General features: G+C 38.7%; 1 protein-coding gene across 1 annotated transcript; it reads right to left on the bottom strand.

Moving 5' to 3' along the window:
• Nucleotides 1–3,978: 3,978 nt before the first annotated feature.
• On the bottom strand, nucleotides 3,979–25,791 carry LOC140237302 (arsenite methyltransferase-like). Its single transcript, XM_072317241.1, has 8 exons — nucleotides 25,631–25,791; nucleotides 19,314–19,464; nucleotides 17,954–18,090; nucleotides 16,707–16,858; nucleotides 7,321–7,452; nucleotides 6,281–6,423; nucleotides 5,071–5,178; nucleotides 3,979–4,068 (listed from the first exon to the last, which is right to left on the bottom strand). The coding sequence occupies exons 1-8, from the start codon at nucleotides 25,789–25,791 to the stop codon at nucleotides 3,979–3,981; spliced, it is 1,074 nt and encodes a 357-aa protein (XP_072173342.1).
• Between the last annotated feature and the right edge of the window lie 1,685 nt (nucleotides 25,792–27,476).

Raw genomic sequence — 27,476 nt, forward strand, 5'->3', positions numbered from 1 at the left:
CGGTTTCATTCTCTCAATCAAGTCGTTTGTTTGTTTGTTTGTTTGTTTGTTTTTACAAGTATTAAGTTATCACACAGAAATCATCTTTTAAGGAAAACAATCTGTCTAACATAAGTTTACCTCAGATATTTCTTTTATTGTACCAGTAACAGTGAGTCTATTCTCTTTCACTTTTTTTTATATCCGTTCCTATGCATTCATACCGGCATATGCACCCAATCAATTGCAATTTCAAACCAGGGAGCGTTATATTGTTTTATTATTGCATTTTCATAATGAAGTACAATATGCTTGTGTCCACGATGGCGCGTGTTGTACCATAGTCTCATTTCCCCCCCTTTTTTTTTTGTTCTCTTTTTTTTTTCTTCTTCTTCTTTTTTCCCCTTCCTAAGTTAATTTCATGTCAGTTGACATTGGTTTCTTTGACTTTGTGTACGTATTTTTAGAGGGTCCCATACCCTACAAGCTTTGCTTTTTAAGTGGGACCCTCCATTTCCATTCTAATCTTTGTATTAGGTATATACCTTAGAAACGAAATTCTGTTGTTACTCGTGACCACTTGTACGTTTTCTTTGAAATTGTTATAAATTTGTTCTGTAAATGTATTGTATATATTTTTTTCTGTTTATTCAATGGAAATGGAAATAAAATTGAATTGAATTGAATTGAATTGACTTAACTGTATTTGTCAAAGTAATCATTAGAAAGAATTGAACCATTATATATATATATATATATATATATATATATATATATATATATATAAACTTATATAGTCACACTGCTGTCTGTCTATTCCGCTTTACATGATTTAAATGATACAAAAATATTCCAAACTATAAAGTTGTAGTCATCTTCTGTTCATTTCTCTATCAAAGAGCACTGCTTATACGAGTTGACGTACGAAAGTGATGTATGTTGTACCAAAGAAGGCCCAAAACTACCACTTTATACTACTACTACTACTACTACTACTACTCTACTACTACTACTACTACTACTACTACTACTACTACTACTACTACTACTATTATTCTATACTGCTGCTACTTCAACTAATAATAATGGTGATGATGATTATAATAATTATGATAATGCTAATTGTGAGAAAAAAAAAATAAAGAGAGACAGAGAGAGAGAATCAAGAAGAAAATCAAACTTGTCCACGATCTCAAATTTAACAAAGAAAATTAACACTTAATAACACAACTAAATTGTTACGATGTTACTGTGTGTTTTGTTGATGAGACGAGTGTGTTTGCAGCATTCCTTTATTTTCTCTGATGCATGGCATTGATTAATTTACAAGTCATATATGCATAATGTAATGATATCAAAACAACATTATATAATATTAATATAACTCCCTGGCGGTCCAAAGAATGTTATATTCCACCCCGTACCAGTCAATGTCTGTATATTATAAGGCAGCGGCAGTTCATATTTATGCGGCCAGATAAGGAACACTATTACAAAAAGAAAACCCAACAACAACAACAACAAACAAACGGAGTGAGAAGTTGGGTTTAAATTATAACTGTCATCATATGACTTCAACACATCATTATACTTCCAAGCACATTTTTCATATCATTCGTGTAAGTTAGGCATACTGAGCATCTGAAAATTCAATATGTAATAAATAAATGTTGTAATGAATCATTTACTTATCTATTTATTTCCTGAATATAGAAATACGACGCTTTCTGTTCGGATGTATTTTCTGTTCATGTCTCTCATGTCTTCATGTGTCTGATGTAGGTCTTTTTTTACATAGTTGTATCCTTAGTATTGTTTTATTATTGAAATTATAGTTTCTCGAGAAACTGCCTGTGTTTTTTCTATTAATGCTCGATTTTGAAAATTTTTATTATTAAGTGGATGGCCAGAATGCAGAGTAAAATGATAATGATAATAACAATAATGATAACAATAACAATAATAATGATAATAATAATGATAATTGTTATCATTATTATTATTATTATCATTATCATATAATTTGAATATTTCATGATACAGAATGGAAATAACAGATAATATCTCTTATACGGATTTTGCACGCTAATGGCTATCGGTGTCTCAATGAAATTTAAATTTGAGGTCATGATTTTGTGTTGAAAGCAACGCTTTCCAACTTCCCTGTGTTGTATCCCCAACATTAGTAGAAATATAACATCGTATAATTCGTGGTACCGCGGTATCACCATCGGGGGCACTGTGGCACAGTGGATAAAATATTATTGAGCACTCTCAATCTCAACACTTTCGATTGGACCCGAGTTCGAATCCTGTCCAGTGCTTGCGTTCTTGTTTAAGTGTGTATTTATCCATCACATCTTTCTCGACCCATGTGTATAAATGGGTAGGCCTACATGGCAACGCTAGGTTAATAATTATGGCAGAGCCTTTATGGTAGAACAGAGATCAACGCTGGAGAGGCTATCTTGGTGCAGTGCCGAAGATATATACGGCACTGCCCTGCACGGACGCGTGAGTATAAGGCATCGTTTTTTTATCTCAAGTAGATGTAACATGCTCCGTTAGCTGCATGTAAACTTTAAAAGTGAATGTCAATCCAAACATTATAATGGCAGGTCGTGGAAGCGAGGCAATAAGGTACTGTGGGATATTAGGACTGACTTCAAGGTCTAGTATAAAAAGCTTTACAAATTACGTCATAGTTGAAGTTACTTCTGTAACCGATCATCCCGTAGATCGGCAGATATATTGGGATAAAGAAGACCATGTCATTATCATTATCATTATTATCATTATTACAATAGTCTATTATTATCATTATTATCGTCACAATAATCGACGATGACTACACTATCAACAATGGAGGCACTCAGCGAGATAGACTGCAGCTCGTATACATATAGTACATTCATATTGATGCAGCAAAGGAAGTGCAAGCATTCTCAGGATATATACCTACTCTCTATGTATATAATATATGATGTAAAGAAAAGCTGCATTTCAACCAGGTACTAAATGCAATGAGATGTGAAGATACAATTAATGTATAACAATTTTACATAGAGATCATACAAGTAATACATCACCCGCCGTATACGAAATACAGGCAAAGAATACACAAATGGCAAAATAATGACAATTATGGCAGCTGCTGGAAAACGGGGAACATATTTGCTCGCCGAGACAAAAAAAAAAAAAAAAAAAAAATGAAAAACAGTCTTCAAACTCTATAAGCATACAAAGGAGATTGTTGAGTGGGGGACCAACACTTTCCGATTAAATAGATCAACATGGCAAGAAAAACAAAAGCTGAACAATAAAATTTTCAACATTTTCAACATCATTTACTAGATATCATCCATCTATAGCTTTATCAATCTATTGCGTTTATCTTATATTTTGATGTATGTAGAATATTGCTTTTTTCATGCTGTTTTGTACACTGATACTTTTTCTTGCAAATGAAAATGACTGAAATGAAAACGTACAGTGAGTTGTAAGTTACACGCAGCATCGATGATGTTCATGAAATACAACCATTAAAGTATTTACACTTTTTATTTAAACAACAACAGCAGCATGCTCAAGGTTATAGTAACAGGAATAAAAGTAACATGGTAGAGTACTGCGTATATAGTAACATCAAAAAAGAAAACATGGACTGCTTGCGTGCTGGAAGCCTAATGGATTGTTACCCAGTATACTAGTAGAATTATTATTTGGTTTTAAAGCAAATACACAAAGTGACAAAAACAACAACAAAAAACACGGGTTCAGAGAGAAACCACGACCACATACTGGAGACTCAATGAAATAATGTGATGTATTACTAATTGGAGACATCACAGACAAACGCAAAAGCCTTCGTTTATGCGAGGGAGAGTTCCAAAAGGGAGCGTTATACGTGGATGCAATGCCATGATTGGGAGGGTTTTACAGTCCTTATAATCATGTGCAGCTTCTCCATGCGTGATGTGATGACAGCCTTGGACCCGTCTAGGAGCAGCCGGATGATGACTTACAGCTCTTCATCTTAAAAATGTCCGAGATGTACTGGTAAGGGTCAACAGGGCATTTCTTGGCCTCCTGCGACAAGGTAAATATTAAACTTTGGTTTGTAAAGATGAAAAAACGCATTGCAAAAATAGTATCGGTCAATAATCACATAACAACACCCCGCCCCCCCCCCCTTTTATGTCATTATTATTGAGTTATTCGAAAGTTACAACAATCCCATGCGAAGAATACAACTCATTTTGATTTATTTTAGGACGAGAAATTTTAGAGGTTTATGGGCATGCAAGTCAAATCAATTCAGTTCAATTCATTATTTGATTCAATTAAATGAAATTAAATTCAAATAAATTTTATGAGTGGTTACAAAATGGAAGACTTATGAGGCGTGACATCGTCAGCTCCTTTAATTCGTGTATGAGATCACGGCCTTGTGATCAATATCTCAAGATCCAATCCCATAATCCTCTTGCTTCTGTTCAGTCTTGTTAAAACTTCTACCGGTCAGTTTGTGTGGATTTTCTCTCTATCTATCAGTCACGACCAGGGAACATGAAATACTTTTGCACGTCAAATCAATGTATACATCGAATAAAGAATATCATGCAGCAAGTGTCGTCACTAAGCAGTTGTTGTATTAGAAAGTTGTAAGAAATTTGGGAGATCTTTTCTCATGTATTATGAACATGCGTTAATTGAATTTTGAACTCCAAGTTGCTATGTGAAAATGCTTAAGCATATTTTTATGTCAGCAGAAAAAAGAAACTGCGGAAAACAAATCCAGAATCTTCTGTTTCAACTGGAAACATGATGCAAATCCACATGCAAGGCTGGTTATCTAATTCTCTTTATCCTTCTTTGATGTGATTCGTTAAATGCTGATTTAATTTCTCAAGAAAACAAAAAACAAAAAACAAACCTGCATCCGGGAAGACCCACCAAGAGGAATTAATCAATCGATTCTCCAGATTATAGAAAAGACGATTAAAAATGTGAGGCTTCTCTCTATTAGAATGATACATGTTAAAGAATAATTTCATGGAGTTTTACTCTTTATTCTAAGCAGTCCCTTACCTTAGCCGTGGAGCCCTCGACGTTTCCATCGATCTTGAAAAGTTTGGAGTATCTCGACGTTCTCAAAATGGCAGCGAGCTCTCCATCAACCTTTACAGGTGTATCAGTCTAGAATGGATCGAAAATAAAATCATGAAATATTATTATTATTATGATGATGATTATTATTATTATAATTATCATTATTATTATTATCATCATCATCATTATTACCATTATCATCATTATTATATTAAATATTTAAGGGCCTGACACTAAAGTGGTCGGAAATGAAAGCAAAAGAACAATCAAGTTTGAATCTCATCTGCCCGATCGGGCCACCAAAATATAAATGTGGTGGTTCGATACCAATTTTTACTGACCCCGTTAGTGGCCCCGGGCCAGCGTTAATTTCAAGCCCTGTATAATTATTGCTGTTCCTCCCCCTTTCCTTCATATCTTTTATGAACATTATGAAAACGCATGCACTCGTTTGATATCTCTGGATTTCATTCTCAGTTTTGCCCCACTCCTGACCTTTAAAGAGGAAAGCCAGTCCAAATATAAGTTAGTCTGATAAAAAAAGAGTAAAATTTTGCGAGTTCAACGGTAAAAATTTGACTGAAATCGGATGAAAAATAAGGAAGTTATGAAATTTTGAAGTTTTGATAATTTCTCCAAAACAGTTCTTGTACAGTGGATATGAATATGCAAATGAGTGAGCTAACCATGTCATACCCTCACAATTTTCCATTGATCGTGTACAAAAAAAAATGACGAAAATTCAATGTTTCTGTCCTTGAAGTCTGAAACATAACGTTATTCCTGGTTGAATAACTTCAGAATAGTGATCTTATGAGGATTTGAGCCTCGGGCATAATTGCGTTTGAATGAAAAACTAGAAGTTTTATGTACAAACTATATGGTAAGTTGTGAGGGAATGACATGCTCACTTTGTCATTTGCATATTCATATTGACTGTTTAAGAACTGTTTCCTCCCCAAAATGGCGAAACTTCAAAATGTCATTACTTCCTCATTTTTCGTCCGATTTCGATCAAATTTATACCGTTGAACTCGTAATATTTTACTCTTTCTTATCAGACTAACTTATATTTGGACTGGATTTCCCCTTTAATGTCTTACAGTAATATCTTAAATTTACTCGAACAACTCCAATGACAGGCTGCCTTTCAAGTGCATAAATAAATTGAACAATGTGCCTATCATACCTTAAAGTTATTCTCACGGTCAAAACGCAGCTCCTTCTCGTATTCACTCAGATTTCCCAAGTAGGTGGCCACCGCTGGGCTCCTGGGGGCGTCCTTGGGCATTTTGAAGAGGCGGTAGGTGACAGCAGTGTAGGTGATATCCCCTGCAGTAAAAAAAGGATTACGTCAGAAACGGATACTGCCTTTAAAAAAATAAATAAAATGAACGGAAGTTAACGAAGACTAAGACTTGTAATGTAGGACTGTACAATCTTTGAACTGTAAGATATTCATGCATTCATCCAATTCTTGATTAAAATATTTTGATTTGAAAAGAAAAGAAAAAGGTATTGATTTTTTTTTTTTTTTTTTTTTGTGCGCTTGCATCCCGACTTGCACTATTTAGCCGAATGGTGGAAAAGCAATTTTCTCCATCCTGGATTAGGCCAGATCAACTATCAAGGCTAACTACGATATCATTTTGTGCAGTTTTCGTGCTTACAATACAGATGGGATTTAACAACTATACAGTATCTAATTTGGCAGAGACACGATGCCTATGTCTTTTCTCTATATCATCTTGAATGAATGTAATACTTATTGTCTGACGGTATATATTAACGTGCATTAGAAGTCCAAGCTTTATCTGTAAAATATATTCATAAGAGATGTTGGTATAGAAAGAGTCGGCCATCACAATCGGGAAAAAATCTGAGCCCCAACGCATGCCCGTATGTATTTTCCAAACAGCTACAACACGCATTTCCCGTAGACGCTTGACCGAGTATACTCGGGACTCGTCCTCAACGGGTTAAGTCGGTGTTAAAAGTGCTAAGAAAACAAAACAAGCAAACAAATAAAAGACACCTCAATGCTGGAGCCTGATTGCAAAGTCGAGTCCCATCTATTTGTTTTTGTTGTGTTTTTGTTGGTTTTTTTTTTGTATTGGACTTCTGTCGTTATTGCACTGAAATATGCCACACGGTAATGACTTCAGAGAGCACTTGAGCATGGTATTTTAATGTAGATACTTCTGTTACGCTCGTCAAAAAATTAATCACCTATTGCCTCTGCGAGCTTCTTGTCCTCAACGCTGATCCTCTTTGATGACACAACCCTTGGTTTGGTGAACCCATACTCTTCCGCGTACTGAACAAGATCTCGCCAACAGAGGGCGCCGGCTAAACCTTCACCTACAAAACGACAATGACAGATAATTTTAGAAAATTAATATGAATTTGTTATCAAATCAGTTCAAGCAATGATATATTCTTAATCTTCATTAAAAAGATAATTTCAAAAGCAGAGAATACTTCCGATACATTTTTGAAAAACCGTCTACGGGGTTGAAGGGGAAGAAAATTGGTACTTGTATCAGTCATTGATTTACCTGGAAGTAAGCTGAGTATGGCAATGTGATTGACGATGAGAAGGGTAATATGTTACATCTACGTGTAAAGAGTTTTAACGCAAATCGGATTAAGGGCCATTGTCCATCATCAGAGCGAAATAAAATATCCACAGTGATGCCACATAACACAGCAAATGATATTCTAGAAGTTATTAAGTATCCCAGATTTTCTTATAGTAGAGCAGATAAGCCCAAAATGTGCAAAATTTGACTAAAGCATGAAACTTTCACAAGTGTTGGTACATGCTTTAAGATTCACTTCAAAATAGGGAGGTATGTCTGAATTGACCTCTTATGACCTCCAGAGGTCAATGACCTCAAAATTTCAGAAAATTGATATTTTGCATCATTGGTTAATGATAAACACGGCAATGATGTACTAAAAACTCATTTTTGTTACAGTGGAATTGCCTCAATGTTCCACAGAGCCTTGACAGGTTTCTATCTTTGACCTCTGATGACCTCCAGAAGTCAATGACCTCAAAATATCAGAATATTGCATACTGTATATTATAACGACCCATTAACGATCGCCCCGTCTCTGTACAGGCATGCTAACCTGGAAACATTAAACTGCACATTACTTAAATATGAGACCATTCTGAAGCAAATGATTTTCACACAACAATAAATATATAATGTACTCTTAAATGAATCCCATAAGGATTGGAACAATCATCCCCCAGCATTCCCACTGATTCCCACTGATCAGTTACTAGCCATCCCCTTTAATTGTATTCAGTAGTGATATCTATATATTGTACTGCCAATTTACCTCCTTCAATTTTGAAAATCTATAACAGACTAGATAAATTGAAAACACATAAATTCAGCATAACAAAAATTCTATACATCCAATTAATTTCCAAACTGTCTTTAATCCCAATATACTGCAAGAGATTGACAGTTTATATTCAAATTCAAAATTTAATTGCATCAAATTATTCAAATTATATCAGAGTAATTTTTTGCATTTCTCACATTTTGCACTGCATGACACTGCTTTGTTTGTGTAATGATATGGGAAAAATGCATGGAAAAATCAAAATACATGTTCATGTATTTTACATGGAATCAGTTCCCGTCTGTTTTGGCAGAAATGCATCAATCTTGCAATGTTGTTGTTTACTATAATTTTCCCTCTCCATCACGAGCAAATATGGAATGTGTTGATCAAAGTTGGTGTGATATCGGAAAATGTGAGGCTGTATTGCAGGTGGCCTTCAATTTGTTTTTCACATTGTATTGACATGTTTAACAGACTGTAACTCACGAAGATGCCTCTTGAAATGTTTTGAAAAACATCTGCTTGATTCCACATGAGCGGATGGTTATCAGTTGTCCTTCTGCTATCATCTTGTGTGAAACAAAGTATTGTTTCTCTTCAAAAGATAGCGTGCCAAATCTGCACTTGCGGTTGGTGCTTTATACAAGACATTCCAACCCACCTCCATTTTGAGACATCCGTGGGCGTTGTGGTGTAGAGCGGGATCTTGACATCTCTCATGAAGCGAGACTTTTCTTTTCTTTTCTTTTCCCCACTAATGATTAACAAATAAGTTTAGCAGGAAACATAGAAGCATTCGCACATACTGTTTGCATTTCCCATCACATGCTTTTAACATTGAAATTTTCATGTACACATTTTGCCTGCAAAAGAATTACCAAGAATTTTTCAACACAATACATGTTCAAAAGAAATCATTCGGTTCATACATAATTTACTCGACAGAGTGATTTATACTTAATCACCGTCCACGTACTCAAAGAGTTTTTGATAAAGATACAAGTATGTTTACAAGACTGCAAACAGTAGAATGATTTGCCCCTTGACAAATCAGACTACATCTCTTGAAATGTCTTCAAACGTAAATTAAAGTCATTCCTCTTAAATGATTACCAAAAAGTACCTTGCGCCCTCCACTTACAATTCTCTCTTCTTTTCAACTAGTGGAATAAAACACACCCATGCACATACCGGGGCGTCGATTTGGAGGAGGGGTGGGGTGGTGGTATAGGGGCAGTTGATCACTCCAATAATTCCTGAGATGTGGACAATTTTTTTTTTTTTGCTTTGCTTTTTTTGAGAGAAAACTGCCCAAATTTTATACTCTGAAGTGTGCATCAGATCGCTGAAATTCAATTCTGAAAATGCAAAATCCCCCTTTTGTGAGAGGGGATATCTCCTTCCAACAGACTCCTTCCCCCTGCTTGGTTCCTTCCATAGATGTAGCACACTTTGGGGATTGATGATTTCCCTAACTCTATAAAAATGTGTTTACGAGATATTTTAATTTGAATTCTAAAGATGAAAAAAGCTCTCCAGTATGCACGGGTGTCCATCTTGGAGGGCAAGAGGCAGTTGCCCCGCCTCCCGAGAAAATATGGGGGGGGGGGGAGTGGGAGTTGTGTTGACATAAAATTTTGCCCCCTAGTGTTTCCTGAGATGCAGAATTTTTTCCGCTTTTTTGATAGAAAATTGTCTGAACATTTCACCTATGGATACAGTAGTGTACACCAGATCGTTGAATTTCAATTCTTAAAATGCAAAATTTCCTTTGCATACTCCCTCCCCCACACCCTCTCCCGTTAGGTCCCCTTCCATACACTTAGAACTTATGAGATTAACCTCTTTTTTCTTTTCCTTTTTTTTTAAAACTATTTATCATTAAAAAAAGTACTTCCCTTTGGAGGGTATCCTCTTTCAATTTATCCTTCCCTGCTCGGTTTCTACCCATAGATGAACAAAACACTCGTTTAATTGATAATTTTCCAACTATTCCGTCATAAATGTGTACACAAGATTTTTATTTCCATTCTCAACGCAAAGGCACCCTCGCATTGGAGGAGTTGGGGGACAGCGCTTCCATACACTCCCCTCGTTATATCAGCCTCCCCCTCCTTGCATTAATTATGTCTACACTTTTGGGTGGACAATTTTCCCCCAAATATTCCACTAAGAGTGGCACTAGATCACTGAATTGCAAACACAAGAATGCAAAAACTCCATAATGTGGGAGGGGGGTATACCTCCACCCATATCCTTCCCTCGATAAGTCTCCCTCCATAGATGGCTGTCGTACGATAAGTTTCTCTGATACAAATTTCGAGATATTCCTCCAAAAGTGCATGTGTGCCAGATTATTGAATCTCAATTCTAACAAGAGACCCGCGCTCACCTGAGTATCGCAAGTTCACCTTCCATGCATTCTTGTATAGACTCTTACCTAAGAACACTGGAAACTTTGGGGGGGGGGGGCATCTTTCAGAGCTGGGAGGCATATGTTGGCCCCCAAGGAAAACATGGTGCCCATTCAAACACTTTGAGATCCTATATACCCCTGGGAATGTTACTTGCCAAGTTTAGTGAAAATGCATTATGTTGTTTTCAGTTTTCAGCAAGAAGATGAAAATGTACAATATTTATTAGGTCAGCATTTGGATTACCCCCCCCCCCCCCGACTCCAAGAGGAGGGGGGGGGGGGCAGCCCTGGATCTTCAATGAACAAACTTGGAACTACAGTCACCAATGAACAAACTCAAAGTAACTTTGCTTTATCACTTCTGGTTCTAGAGAAAAATTGTAAATATTCCTTAATGTGGGGGAGGGGGGATTGGGCCCCCTCGGGGCCCCCTCGGGGAGCATGGTGCCCTGTTGAACAAATTGAGATCTTAACCCCTGGCATGCTACTTGCCACGTTTGGTGAAGATTCATCAAGGGGTTTTCAAGAAGAATATGAACATGTACAATTTACATGTACATGTAAGTTCCCACGTGGACCCATCCCACCCCACTCCCCTCGGTCCCAAGGGGGGGGGGGGGGGGAGGCACACTCCTGATTCTGCCATGAACAAACTTGAAACAACAGTCATCAATACACTGACTCACTGTATTAAAGGGAAGGTAAACCCAAAAAGCAATGTGGATTGAGTGAAAGCAGCAACATTAGTAGAACACATCACTGAAAGTTTGAGGAAAATCGGACAATCGATGCAAAAGTTATGAATTATTAAAGTTTTGGTGTTGAAACCGCTGGATGAGGAGACTACTAGAGGATATGACGTATGAGTGGACAGCAATACAAAGAAAATATAAAGGAAATTCAACAAAAATTCACTTTTCTAGAATTATGAAAGAGCAATGGACCAACCTCTTTCAGAAAGCAGGGGGAATAATTGCTACCCCTAACATATGTCAATATCAAGTTGATGGAATTTGTAATTTTCATGAAAAATGGATTTTTGTAGAATTTTCTTTATATTTTCTTGGTATTAATGTCCACTCACACGTCATAATCTCTAGTAGTCTCCTCGTCCAGCGGTTCCAACACCAAAACTTTAAAAATTCATAACTTTTGCATTGATTGTCCGATTTTCTTCAAACTTTCACTGATGTGTTCTACTAATGTTGCTGCTTTCACTCAATCCACATTGCTCTTGGGGTTTATCTTCCCTTTAACTTAGCTCAATCACTTCTGGTTCTAGAGACAATCTTTACAGATTCCTTACGGGGGGCATGGTGCCCATTTGAACAAATTGAGATTCTATCCCCCTAGGGATGTTACCTGTCAAGTTTGGTGAAAATCGATCACGGGGTTCTCAATGAGAACATGAAAATGTAAAAAAGTTTACGCACGACGCGCGACGGACGACGGACGCCGGACGAAGGCGATCGCAATAGCTCATCGGATCAGATGAGCTAAAAATGCCAAAGCTCTCTCGAATAGGAGTGGAATACCATACCTCCTCCGATCCTGCCCATGCTGGGTTCCCTTCCATATAAACTTAGCACACTTTGGGGATCGATAATTTTCCGAACATTCCACCAAAAGTACGCATCAGATTCTAAAAAAATGAAAAACTTCGTCTGGGGGGGGGGGGGGGATGCCCCTCCCACACCCTGTCACTCTCATTATTATAAGTGATGACGCACACGCTAAACACGAGCTGTACCAAAACCAAATTTCAGGTCTAAAAATGCAAAACCCGACCCCCCCCCCCACACACCCTCCCCCTCCTCTCCGCTCCCTTACACAGATTTTCCAAGTTTCACCCCCACGTGAAATTACAGATTGACAGCCCTTACCCGATGTCAATAATTAACAAAGTTCTGTGGAATGAGTCGCCACTTTTCTTTGCAACAGAAATACATGGTTTGTAAGCCCTACATTATAAACAATTAATTATCAACTATCGCAATATCAATATTATTCTCATATCTGGAGATCTTTGACCTTGTGTGTTTTCAAAGGTCAAAGGTAACGGCTTGATAATAAATAGGGCCTACCAATGCTCTCTAGAACATCATCATGTTTACCATTAATCAATGATGCCAAACATCAATATTCTGATACTTTGAGGTGATTGACCTCTCAAGGTCATTTGAGGTTAAAGGTAGAAACCTGTCTGTGCTCTTAGGAATATAATTATGAAGACAATTTCATTAATGTAAAACAGATAATAGTTATTATGCTTGTTTTGTACATCTTAACCATGTTTATCATTAGATAATGACATCACAGATCAATATTATGATATTATTTTGAGGTCATTGACCTCTAAAGGTCATCAGAGGTCAAAGGTAGAAACCTGTCAATGCCCTGTGGAATCGGAAGATAGGAGCTTGTAGTACAATAATGCATATTTAGTGCATCCTCACAAATGCCCCAAACATCAATATTCTGATATTTAAAGTTAATTGACCTCTGGAGGTCATCAGAGGTCAAATCAGACTTACCTCCCGATCTTAAAATGAATCTTTTGGTATGTAGGCTTATACTAACACTGGTGAAAGTTTCATGCTTTAGTCAAATTTTGCACAATTCTCATGATTTTGAGGGCTTAACCGCTCTATAAAGATATACTATTATCAATTTCTTTGTCTTTTTAGGAGCTGTAGTCTCAAACATCTCAAATTAACAAGAACGGAGTGAACTTCATATACTACTTCTATTGCTATGACTATATTATGACTTCTACTATTACAAATTATTAGAATGACGTTAAATGAGAAGGAAGAGGGGAAGAATTTAGAGGTATACAGTTACTGATACAACCGAAAAAGAAATTGATAGCAATTAGACAATAAATGAGTTTATATAGACAATGAATATCTATAACAGTAAAAGGCGAAGTTGTTGTTGTTGTCGCGGCCTTATGTATTTCCTGTTTTATTCCGGCGTTGCTGGTTTGTCTATCTCCTCCCGAGCCGTCGGCTCCGGGCCCCCGAGACCGGTGCCGTCGGCAGCGGGAGGGTCTCTTACGTGCCTTGGACCGGGTTTCGTCCGCGCTCCGCCTCCGTGTCGACGTCGAGGACGAAAAAGAAAAATTAATTAGATAGATGCATAATGCATTTTTGTGCGTGACGAAAGAGCCGAGCGTTTAAATATTCACCGATCCTGCGCTGGACTCCTGCTTTCTCGATCGTCCATCTTTTAGCTTGCAGAGACAGTGGGGATACTAAAGTCAAAAAGATGATGGCGTGCAGCGAAATCTCTGTCATATTCCGGCGGACACGCACGCACGCACACAATGTACTCTCGGGTACGGTACGGTATGCCAATGTGTGGCCTGCGCCTGTGCATGTATTGACGATGGTTACACGAAACACTATCTGCGTGCGCGTGATATGGACACTCATTATGGTACAATACACGGCGCGGTCATTGTTAGTACAAGGGCATTTACGTACAGCGACGTTCGCCATTGGCGTGCCCAAATGAAAACAACGAATGCCGTTATTTTATTGTATTTTGCACAACTGCAGGATACCATGCAGCTCAGGTACGTCATTTACTTTACTCTCAAGTCGGGTATCATTGTACTCAGACTGTTCAGGACGGCTAAATATCCACTTAAATTTTGTCCTTGCCGATCGTACCCTTCCATATCAGAGTACACGCGCCGCTGTTCATTCGTTTACTGCATGGCTGCTGTAAACATGAATATTCATAAGACGTGCGGACGCGGGGGAAACCCTCGCTCTGCTGACCGCCAATTTTTGAAGTTACAAGTGGACATCAAATGTGTGGTTCTATGGTGCATCAAACCAAGTTTTGGTGATAAAAATAAAAAAAGAGGGAGGAAATGACGACAAAAATATTCTTCTTTCTCCCATAACGTGGAAAAAGAAATATGAAAGAAAAAATACGAGGCCCTGAGACCCATGGATTCCCACGGATGCCTACTTATTAAACCTATAATGACTATCCCCCTTCCCAAAATAATATTTATTAAATGATGATACAATAATAGTATTCATATAATAATGATGGTAATGATAATGTACAGTCTGAAGCAGATAAACGGGCGAGGATATGTAAACATATTGTCGTTTAGTGGGTTTTTTTTCTTTTAAATGACGTGGTAAATTGAATATTATTCATGACATACGCCACTTTTCAGCTTTTTCATGAAGAGAAAAAAAAAAAAAGACAGACAGAGAAAGAGCACAGAAAATATTCTCTGGAAATTTGTCGAGCTTTCTCTTCCTCTCCCTCTCTCAGTGAGTCAGATCAGATTGTCAGGTCATTTTCTGAAAGGCCTTATTTCGTTGATGCAGACACGTGTTCTCGAAAGGGGGAGAAAAAACAATGATATCAATTAAAAAAAAGACAAAGAGAAAGAGGACAGAAAATATTCTCTGGAAATTTATCGAGCTCTCTCTTCCTCTCCCTCTCTCACCCTCTCTCACACTCTTATTTATATCCTGTACAACTGAGCAGTGGAATTCTTAGCGTACTTTCAGTGACAATTTATTCTATAAACACAAAACACATTTTTTTTTTTGTGAAAACAAACAAATATGAAATATATAAAACATGAAGTAAGAAAATACCACAAAAGTCCGAGTCACAATGAAGGGGTGGTTTAATGAAAAGTCTGACTTTGTCTATATAGACACATGTTCTCGAGAGGAAATTAAAGAACATCAGAATGAGAGAGAGAGAGAGAGAGAGAAGGGGGAATCAATGAATGATCCATCAAGTGCATTTCAGGAACAAGTCATAACCCTCAGATGAGATTGTCATCGGGTGGAAGGAGCACACACGGGTTTTTCAAATAAAAACGTCGGAAAAGAGATATAAATGATGATATAACCCATTTGCATCTTTTTATTGAACCGAAAAGGTGTGTGTGTGTGTGTGTGTGTGTGTGTTATTATGTGTGTGTAATGATCGATCAAACAGGTGTATCAACATTAGGAACGGACGACAACTTATTAGATGGGATTTCGTTGGGAGGGAAAATAATTTTTTTATGAAAATGTGGTAAAAGAAGTATGAATCATGACATACAATGTAAGCTTCTTTCAAGCTTACGAATGAAGAGAAAAGATGTGTGTCTGTGGGGGCCTGAGAGGACTCATGTACACACACAAAAAAAAAAAAACATAAACAAACAGGAAGTTCTTTCGCTTCAACTAATAAAATGGGGCGAAAGAAATATATATAAATCTAAAAATATGGGGCCCGCAGACCCGTGGATTTCCACGGGTGCTGCTAGTATATATATATATATATATATATATATATATATATAGGCCTTTACACATTAAATACAAATGTATTTCTATGATGCAGTAGGCCTTAAAGCGGCCACAATCACATTATGCAAATTAGTCATGATGACACGACGTCATAAATCTCCCACTGTCTTGCACTTCTCGCAAGATATACTATATACTTCGTGATCCATTATAATTCTAAATATCTTGATTAAGAACTGGTGACTTTTCAACAAGGGTGTCAATGAACGCTCCAAAATAGTTGACAAAAGGCTTTTTACAACAATTTTCATAGACAAGCTAGCGGGAAATGTGAGGATATAATCTTGATCTCTTTATGGCCTTATCTCATTTAGAGAAAGTTATTGTTTCCGATGTCAGTCTCGTATAGGGAACACACAAATCTTCTGTTTTCCTTCGTTCAAATTAAATGAAATATCAATCACCTTTTCATTTCTATTAAAACTTTTTTTTTTAAATGACAGTGAACTTCAACATGGAGTTAGATTTTCCCTTTGAGGCTACCTTACCCCAGAGCTCCCTGCGTTCTCTGATGCATTGAGGGAGAGGATTATTGACGTACATGTCGCTGAAGTAGAACTCTCCTCCGTCCTTGAGGACACGGTGCGCCTCCTTGATGACGGCTGGCTTGTCCGGTGAGAGGTTGATCACGCAGTTGGATCTGTCCGGGGAGAGTAAATTACGAATATAGATGACGAATTACAAAATGATAGCTACTAAGTTGATAATCCTGCAATATCTCCAATCTGTAAAACTGTAACACAATAATGGGCCTTGCTATGGGAAATTGAAACACACGACATGAATGTCAAGTCAATTCAATTCAATTCAAATAATTTTATTTCAAATACAAAGCAATATACATAATGAGTACATAATAATAAGGAACTTTGAATCACATAAGTTTCAACAAAACAAGGATACAATTATGATAATATCAACTTTGTTTTAGATAAATAAACAATCCAGTAAGCAATATATACAATTTTATTTTTGTAACTCTCTAATTATGGAAAAGAGGAATTCAATCATTGTACATTCTTCTTATCTTTACATGGTTTTACGCACCCTATTTTCTGTTACCAAAAAAAAAAAAAATGATGTCTATCTGTTCTTGTCGAGAAATGAAAAAAAAACAAACAAACCCAACAACATTGAATTGAATTGAAAAGAACCACAATAACTAAAATTGGAACTCAACTTCTTATACTGCACAAGAACGAGGAACCATTATCTCTCCCCCCCCCCCCCCCTGCTGACATAATGGAGCTACTGGGCTCACATCTGTAAATATAATCACAAAATCATACCAAAGATACTAAAATAAATGAAGAAAAATGAATAAAAATCAGAAATGCAGTTTGGCAAAAAACTGAATAGCTGCAGATATTGAGTTTGAATTCCTCTACAAACTGCATTTTGGTTGGAAGATGAAAGTTTTTTTCATGGAATTTGAAGGGACTATATTTCATTGGGTGCATGTACAGAAAATAGGTGATTTTTTTTTTTTTTTTTTTGCGTGAAAAGAACTCGTAATCTGGCTTTGCCAACCCTTGGACAGAGTTTGAGCTGAAGAAACCCCCTTGGAAATTTGATGGATGAAGGGGTATACATCTCACATTTTCAGGTTAGTGAAGATGAAACACCTCATTTCTTCTAGCTATTTTACTTTTTTTTTTATTTTGAATTTCAACACACGTCTCTATGGGGAAATATTTACCCGTGTGAGCCCTATAATGCATGCTATACTACTCACATGAGGATGTCATATTTGGAATCCTCTACGTTGGCGTCTCTCAAATTCTCGATGTAGCCCTTGCGGAACTCCACGTTGGGCTTTTGGTAGCCGAACTTCTCCGTGTGGTACGACACGTACTTCTGTGCGATCTCCAGCTGTCAGGGAGACACCAATAACAATGCGTGGTTAGAACAAATCAAGGTTGCTCTTTGCGCTCCTTACTATAGGAACAAAGCACTTGCATTTGATATTCCTCATTATGAAAATGAACACATACCTATTGTACGGTGCTTCTTCCACGTGGTTAGAATAAGACACTTGTATAATGGTGCCACTTTGTATTTGAAGCAGCAATGTTAAATCGCCCATATCAACAAATTAATGACAAGTGTGATAGTTGGGCGATGATGCTGGGTATTCCGAAAGGTTCGTTCATCCGGAAATGAAATAAGGTTCGTTATTCCGAAGGCTCGTTATTTCGAAAAGCACAAATTCCGTACTACACCTATTAGATGTTCGTTAATCGGAAATTTGTTTGTTTATTCATTTTCCATCTGACAAGATGGCTGGATAGCCCATATTCAGCTACGTTAGGCTGGTCTTCCATGGGGTCCAGTTGGATGTGAGGTGGGACCACTTCACCGGGTTAAACACCCTGCTCTTTGCGATGAATGAATGAAGTGGGATCTTTTACGTGCATGCGTTGTTGCTCTCTCATACACGGGACCTCCATTTTATGTCCTATCCGAGGGACAGAGTGTTTTGCCTCTTGCTAGAGGGGACGGTATGTTTATACACAACATTGCTCAGTCCAGACTCGGGTTCGAACCCGGGCCGCGTGATCGTGAGGCAGACGCGCTACCGACTGAGCCAATTCACCGCCCTATACTGAGCCAATTCACCGCCCTATGAAATGAAAAAGAATTCGTTAATTCGAACATTTTTGTGGCGTTATTCCGAAGGTTCGTTATTCCGGATATGAAATATTTGTTATTAAGAAGGTTCGTTGATCCGAATATGAACAAAGACGGCTCGTTTTCCGTAGGTTTGTTAATCCGAAAATGAAAAGAAGGTGCTTACCATATGCTTACTGGCGGACCTTCGGAATTACGAAACCTTTTTCGTTTTCTTAAGGAACCTTTGGAATAACGAAGCTGATTTCTTTTTGTTATTTACGAACCGTCGGAATAACAAACCATTAAATTTCTTTTTCGGAATCAACTTCGGAACCTCATCGTCTAGTAATGCTCCTTTTACACAGAGATCAGTGATATCCGACCTATACTGTTGGCTCCGATTCGTACAAGAGATAAAGCTCAATTTAAGAACACATGTCCTAGAAAGTCGTAAGATTTTTCCTAGCAAAGGACGTCTTCACCTGTTCATCGGTCATGTCGATGCCCAGGACGTAACCCTCAGGTCCAACAAGTTTGCTGATAGCAAAGCAATCACGTCCAGAACCACTGCCAAGGTCAACGACCTTGGCTCCTTCGACCATTGAAGGTATACAGAGACCGCATCCGAAGTATCTAAAATAAATTCAAATGAGACGAATTAAAGAATCCCACGTTCAAAAGTGAATACAATAGAATAGAATGTACACAACACTGAGACCATTAGTGCTGGCACATCACACTCTGCGTTATCCTATGTGACATCACGACCTGTCGTGATAGCTTTGTTCCAAAGACAACAGACAAGAAATATACGTCCTATACACTACCAATGCAACAACGACAACAACTATACTACTACTACTACTATCATTTTTTCTACCACGGATATACCACCCCCATACACTACTACTACAATGCCTACTACCACTACTACTATACTACTACTACGACGACGACAACGACTACAACTACAACTACCACGACTACTATGTATTACTGCTATTATTACCACTACTACTACTACTACTACTACTCCTTTTTCTCCTAGATATTACTACGTGTGTTGCTGAACATCGAGTTTCGAGTTTTCGAGTTTCGAGTTTCGAGTTTCGAATTTCAGGTTTCGAGTTTCGAGTTTCGAGTTTCAAATTCAAGTTTCAAATTGTAGACTTTCAGCATTATTTTCAGATTTTCATAATTGGCAATGCAAAGCATCTGCAACTCGGGAGTCTGCGTCTCCTTTTTTTCTCATTGAATACTTGAAGCTTTTCAGCAGTATAGCGTGGGAATCGGCGCTATTTTGTTATCGGATTACACTTTTGCCGCAATTCCATATTAAATTTGTGATTGCACTGCTGCGTAAAAAATGGTACTTATGTCCTCAACATTGCAGCAAATAAATAAGGGGAATCTCCATCATCACTTCTACGGCTATTACTGTGGGCCTATACCACCGCTGCTGCTTGCTGCTATATACTATACTACTACTTCTACTTCTACTACTGATACTATAAATGCCACTACTACTTCCACTACTGTCACAACTACTGCTACTTTTACTACTACCACTGCTATCATACTACTAGCAAGGGCTGGGGGTGGGGTGGTGGTAGGTTGTTGAGCTACACACACACACACACACACACGCACACATATTTTTGCGTAGGACAAAAAAAAAGGAGGAAAATCGGGAAAAACAGGGGAATTGCTCTGATACGGTTGAATGACATGGCCATAGTTTCCATTGCAACTATTGTTGCCCTATGGACTTCCAGAAGATCTGCCTATGTCAAAACCTTTCATAGCCTGGTACGAACAAAAAAAAAAAAAAAATGTCACGCAAAGCTTCAGCATAGCAAATGCGAGTAAGTGAGGTCAGGCAAAGTTAAGGCATGTAAGGCAAAGCCTGTAAATGCCGTGTCACACCTTTCCGGGCAAGCCTTGCGTGCGACTTGCGAAGAACAATTGTTTACTACCCGGAGGTCCCCGCAGATGACCTGACATGACAGTACCTAGCACGTATCTCACCCGTAGTCGCCCGGAGGTGCCCACGCAAATCTTTTTATCCGCAACCATGTTCGGGCCCTGTCACACCTTTTCCGGCAAGCTACGCGGGCTTGTTGGGTGTGGGGATTTTCCAGCATACCGGACAATTTCTGAAGGCGGACAAGGGTTTGGGCGATTCAGTACATGTGTCTTACTCGCTAGACGCATTCTACTTAAATTGTACTTGCGGGTACACTGTGTGACCTGTGTGTCAGGCGCGTGGGGCTGACAACTCAGTGAAGGAATTCCTCTGAAGGAATGGCAAAAGTCCCACAGAATGTCATTATCTGGCTGCATACGGGGACTGCGAAGTACCAGCGTGGGAGTTGCCTGCGAGGTGCTGCCGCTAAGGGCCTCCTATTAGCGTTCTGCGTGGACCCGCGACTCACCCGGAAAAAAAAAATGGTCATGCTCAAAACTTGTCTGCGGTTAAATCGGACTTGTGTGCGCACCTCCGGGCAACTACATGCGAGATACGCGCTAGGTACTGTCAGGTGCGGACCAACTCCGGAGAGTTCCGGGTAGCAAATTTGTTTCTCCGCAAGTCAAGCCGCAAAACTTCCCCAAATACGGTATGACAAGGCCTTGAGCATGCTCAAACTTGTTCTGAGTGAGTCGTGGGGGTTCGCTCGCAAAGATAATAATAACAATAATAATAATAATAATAATAATAATAATAATAATAATAATAATAATAATAAGAATAATGTCTTATTTACCAAGGGAAACCTCTTCAGTGTTGCCACTGGTCTACCAGAGGGCCCTGCCATTATTATTACCCCAGCATTGCCAGGTACCCATTTATACACCTGGGTCGAGAGGGTCGAGAGATACACGCAGAACACCAGTAGGAGACCATTACCGGCAGCACCTGGCAGGCAACTCCAACGCAGGTACTTCTCAGTAGTCTCTCGTAGCAGAAAACGGATCGATTTCAAAGCTCTCACGCAGGTCACACGGAATACACGCAAGTAGAAGGTAAGTAGCACGCGTCTAGCAGGTAAGAAACAAGTGCGAAAGAACGCAAACATTCTTGTCCGCGTGCTGGAAAATCCCTCCCTCAACAAGCCCGCGTAGCTTGCCCGGAGAGGTGTGACACGGCCTGATTGAGTATGTCCATTAAGGAAAGATATTCAGAGGGGTGAAGGTTCAGGTGCGAGTTTTTTCACTTTGTCTCCCTCTACAAATTAGATTTGTTTAGATCGCAACTACTGATCTGTAAATCAACAAACATGTCCCACTGATTCCTTTTTTCCGATATGTTTGTTAATTTACAGATCAGCAGCTGCGATCTAAACAAATTTAATTTGTAGAGGGAGACGAAGTGAAGAAACTCGCACCTATTAGTATGTCATCAACAAAAGAGTTCATTGTATGAGCCCCTCTGTGTCCACAGGCAGTAACAAAGGAAAGATTACAGAGATAATGACCCTTAATAATTCAAGGCTTTCTGCATGGAAGGGCGATCAACCAATCATGACACGTCGTGTCACAGCGTTATTTTCTTTATACCAAAAGTATTATGAAAGTTTTGCGTTGATGCTGTGACTATCATCTCCTTTTTTTTCTTTTTTTACTTCGACATAAAAGAATGTAAACTCGTGTTTGTATGTGTGCGTGTGTATGTGATTTTGTAATTGTTTGTGATGTGAAATCATAGAAATCAAAAACGATTATTGAAAAAAAAGTGTGTGTAGCGACCTCCGACTTCAACACGAGGCAATAATCTTACGTAAAACACAATCTGCCATCGTCACGTGGTAGCAAACATTGCTGCTATCCATGAAAAATAAAATATAATTCTCAATAGATTAATGTGAACCAAACCGAACAGAATATGAGGGGATAACAATCTATTTCATAACAAAGGCTGCAAACACAAAGTCAACGGATGGTTATTAATTCTGTCAACAGCATATTGTCGCAACTCATTGCAACCCTATGAGGCATAAGTTACAACGAGCGTTGTTTGACTGTCAATGTCTGTTACAATGTACTTCAGTTGAACATGTCGCCACTTTATTCATAAACAGACTGTATGCAAATATTCACTTGTTTACCACAAAATAATGCTTTGTCTATATCTATACCAATCATGAGTTGGCAGTTGGCAAACAGTATATGCCTGATATCAATCTCCTATTTCCCCGTTCATTATGCTTTGGTTGAGATTGAACTTTGCTCCCTTAAGATATTATGAAAATATAGGCCTATGTACAGAGCTTATGAGTTGACAATATTATTCCACACTGTTGTCATCTTTGTGTAGCCCGACCGGACGCCGTGCGAAGACGGCGTTTTTACAGCGACGCGTCGCAACGGGGCTATGTGTACTTAGTATTGTTAATCTTTGTAAACGAAGACTTTTGGCGCTGACCAAAGTGACGTCACTTAGTGCAATAGCTCTACTGTCGTTATTCACACCTATTGCACTTTAATGTTGTCCTTAGTGTATATGAGCCTACACCTCTGATTCCTGGCGCAAACCTTGCTCCAACGATTCGGCGCTATATATTTTTTTTAATTCTTTTTTAAACCAGGATCTGAAGTGAGTAGCACTGGACACGGGAAACAGAAGTGTATCCTAAGAAATTCCGATGAGATTTCAACCAGTTATACCATCGTGTGTATCAAAATACGTTTTGATGCCGTTTGGGCTTGGCTGGCCCTGTTGTCACCTCCAATTCCATTCCTTGGTTTTCAGCAATAACAAAGCGAACTCCGCACAATGCGATCGACATAAATCCCTTCAGCAAACTTGATCTTAACATAAGTCCGCTTTCATTTTGTCAGCGATTTTACAGTTTAGGGCTACGATATGATTTGCGTGCATCTACAAACTGTCCCACTATACATATCATAGCAATTTACCATAAACAACGACAACAACAAAATTTGCATACGTCAACAAGCGAAAATGGCACATACTAGATTATGTACCTCATAATATATAGATTCCTCTCATCTGATTGGTTAAAAGTGGAGTCATGAAAATAGCTGTGCCTCATTTTTGATCAAAATGACGTCATGATTTACTGTGCCCGGGGCATAGAATCAACTGTGCCCTGTAAATAGGTTTGGAGACAGTCGCAACCCCGTACACAATCACTATGTACGCACCAATGATACGACCGCCGCGCTGTCGATCAGCGTTGATTACGAGTGCTGTAGAAGCGACTAGAATCTATATTTTCGGTATGTATTTTATTTCGGAATCTATATTTTCGGTATATAAAACAAATAATGACAGCTTGATATTCGGGGCACAGTTAAAATTATGTAGGCCCTCCGTGATGTGAAAACCATAACTATGCCTCGCCGAGGGCATAGATATTGTTTTCCCATCACCTTGGGCCCATGATTTTAACAGTGCCCCTCATAGCAGTCATTATTTGTATAAAATGTATAATAAGGATGGTGTTAGGTAGTTATAGTCCCTTCTGCGAACCTCATGCAATTTTGCATGGTTGAAGAATAATGTCTCCCTACTTCGTGTATAAAACTTTATCTCAGAGGGTGCTTTTTTATACATATATAGATATGAAAAGCTAACCCCATTCATGTGCTCTTGAGAATATATTTCCCTTTACTGGTTGGTTGGATTTTTTTCGGAGTCCGAATGAATTCTCTGTAAGTCTGTAGCATTGTTTCCCTCCCCCCAAAAATGTTTGAAGTTCGGTAATTCCAAGGAGAGGTCTGAATTACCTAACACTATACCAGCTTATGAAAGGTATCTATATTTTTTCGGATTGCAAAAGGGGCACCCGAACTTGAAGGGAAAAAATGTAAAAGAAAAGTCTCGTCGAAGATAAAATATCATGAGTTTATGAGGGCATCGCATTGATTAGTAACAGACAGAGAACACATTGTAACCTACTGTATTTCTCTGGCTTACTAACTCGGTAATACGACTCATCTTGACAAAAATATATGCGTCATGCTATTAAGTCACCCCATAGAAGAACAGAAAGCAAGTATACTGTGTGTGAACGAAGAGTTGATATATTGACACATATCGTTTTACTTTAGGCCCCTTCCACTTTCCGAAGCAATGAATCAAATGAAGGGAATTCATTGAAACGTACAATCAACACATAATATTTATGCCTAAACCCCTTTCAAAATTTTTTCATGCCAAAGGGGAGAACGCAAGATCAAAAGGGTATTTTCGAAGACACATTGTTGCGAGAGACCGCTCTCTCATATTCATTGTTTCGTCATCCTCACAAAGTAACATAACAGTGGCGGATCCAGAGGGGGCGCACCTGGTGCGCGCCCCCTCTTTATATTTTGTTGAAACAAAAGGAATAAAAAGAAAAAATAGTGGGGGCGCGTGCGACCCCATTTGATTTTCTAAAGAAGCCTCCCCTTTACGGGATTTCTGGATCTGCCCCTTCATAAGGTTTAACCTATATCTACAGGTCTACGTATCTACCTATGCCTATATCATATCATATCTATCTATCTATAACCTCTACACTCTATCTATTTATCTATCTATCTATCTATCTTTCTATATCTTTCTTTCTATAGCTATCTATCTGTAGACAGATCTTCTATCTATGTGATGTCTACCTATCTATCTACCTACTGGTATCTACAGCATTATTTATAGGGGACCATATCCGCCGTCCTTTAGGCCTACTTAGCAGCTGGAAACACCGGCGATAGTTATGAATATCAATTATGTTTTATGTGATGATATATCTATATGATATAGATGTGATGATTAATTTATGTGATGATAAATTACTTGTCTTGGATGTCCTGATGTACGGCTCCCACGGCCTGACGAACGCTGAGCTTGTCCATGTTGGTAAGCGCCCCGAGCTCGCAGACGTCGGTCTTCAGCTCGGAGTGGCTATGAATCGTCTTGCCGTAAAATTCCTTGACATTGTCGTGCACGGAATCCATCGTGAAATTTCTGCAGATGATTTACCGTTGGATTAAGGCTTGATATTATATGAATGCTTCTCTTTCCTCTCACTTTCCTTGCAGTGTTGAGTGTGGCTCCTATTCCGTTGCAGCGTCTGCCTGGCCCTAATGTTCAGTGCCTGCTCCGATGAAGCTCCCTTTTTATATACCGCTCAGCTCTGATGAGGTTGACCGTCGTTCACATGGACTAGACTGAACTTTAGACTCTAGTGCCGCGCGCAACTGACGGTGGTGATGCTGCGCCCTGTCATCTATTTTTTTTTACTTAATAAAATCGGTAAATCAAAAGTGGTGCAAGTATGATAAGCAAGAAAAATAGAGAGACCATTACCCCCTCCTCGTATGTGTGATACTTTATGACAATTACGTTTTATTCTTCGTGCTTGACAATAATAATGTTCATCTAAGTTCCACTGTTGCTTGCCTGTTGTCTGCATTTTTCTTTCAACATTTCTTGGACATTTTGCAATCATTCACTCATCCCTACAAGGTCGATTTTTATAATGTATCCTCTTGATTTTTTTAAAAAAGACGATTTTTCACTTTTTGCTGTTCGACAAAGGATCGAGGAAATAACTATCGAGGAAATAACTTAACTTCTCGGTTTATAGTGACTTAACACAGATAGAAAAAAAAAACCCCGACCCAATGAATTAATCGAAATTTTAAAAGAAAGCCAATTGGTCTCAAACAGGCTTCTAATACGAGCATCATACGAAGGCGTGCGTAACTTCTATAATGATTCTCTTTCATGTGGACATATAATTCAGTACAGGAATTATACATCGGCCTCTGAAGACGGGCGGCCATGGAAGTGAACATTGGCAACTTTCAAGGGCAAGAAAAAGATTGAATTTACCCTCAGAGTTACACCAGGTGGAAGAGACCGTGCACCTCTGTGAAACGGAGATACCTTGTGGGCTCCAGTAGAAGTTACGTTTAGCTGGGAAGTGGGGGGGGGGGGGGTATAACTTCGCATGGGTATACACTGTACTCTATAGCTAGTATATTATGCACACGCGATTCACTTCGGATGCCCTACGGGAACGTTCTCGAGAACATCAACGGTGTCTGAGCAGGTGGTAGGGGGGGGGGGGCTATAAAGGTAATGAACATAGGTTAGAACTACATAGATGGAGAGAGAGGGAGAGAAGATAAATAGGGAGGGAAATCCTTCCAGACGCTCGACCTATGAACCGGCAACCCGCTCAGGGCAGGTACTGTAAATATCCATGAGAACAGTGCACACACACAAAATCAAACACAGGCCTACCCTGACTGTGTCAGATTGCATGATTTTTCCCTCTCCAACACACAAACATTGCGAGGGCAACCCTGATTCTGTGATATTGCAGTATTTTCTTCCCGAACATACAAGCATTGCACATTCTAGGCCTACCCTGACTCCATCATATTGCAGTATTTTTATGAACACAACTTTCACGTTATTGCGTCTACTCTGATTCTGGGATCGCGAAGCTTCGGAAGAAAAAAAAAAAAAAAACCCGAAATTCTTGATGTCAGTAACTTCCGTGACAAAGCAGAAATTAACGTCACAGACAGAACACATCAGAAGGTTTTAAACGTACTCTGACCCGTTAAGATTCGCTCTAGTAATCACATTGCAGTGAATTCAATGGGATTGCAGTCCTGGAGGTCAGTGT

Source organism: Diadema setosum, chromosome 13 (assembly GCF_964275005.1).
Source record: "Diadema setosum chromosome 13, eeDiaSeto1, whole genome shotgun sequence".
NCBI classification, from domain to species: domain Eukaryota; kingdom Metazoa; phylum Echinodermata; class Echinoidea; order Diadematoida; family Diadematidae; genus Diadema; species Diadema setosum.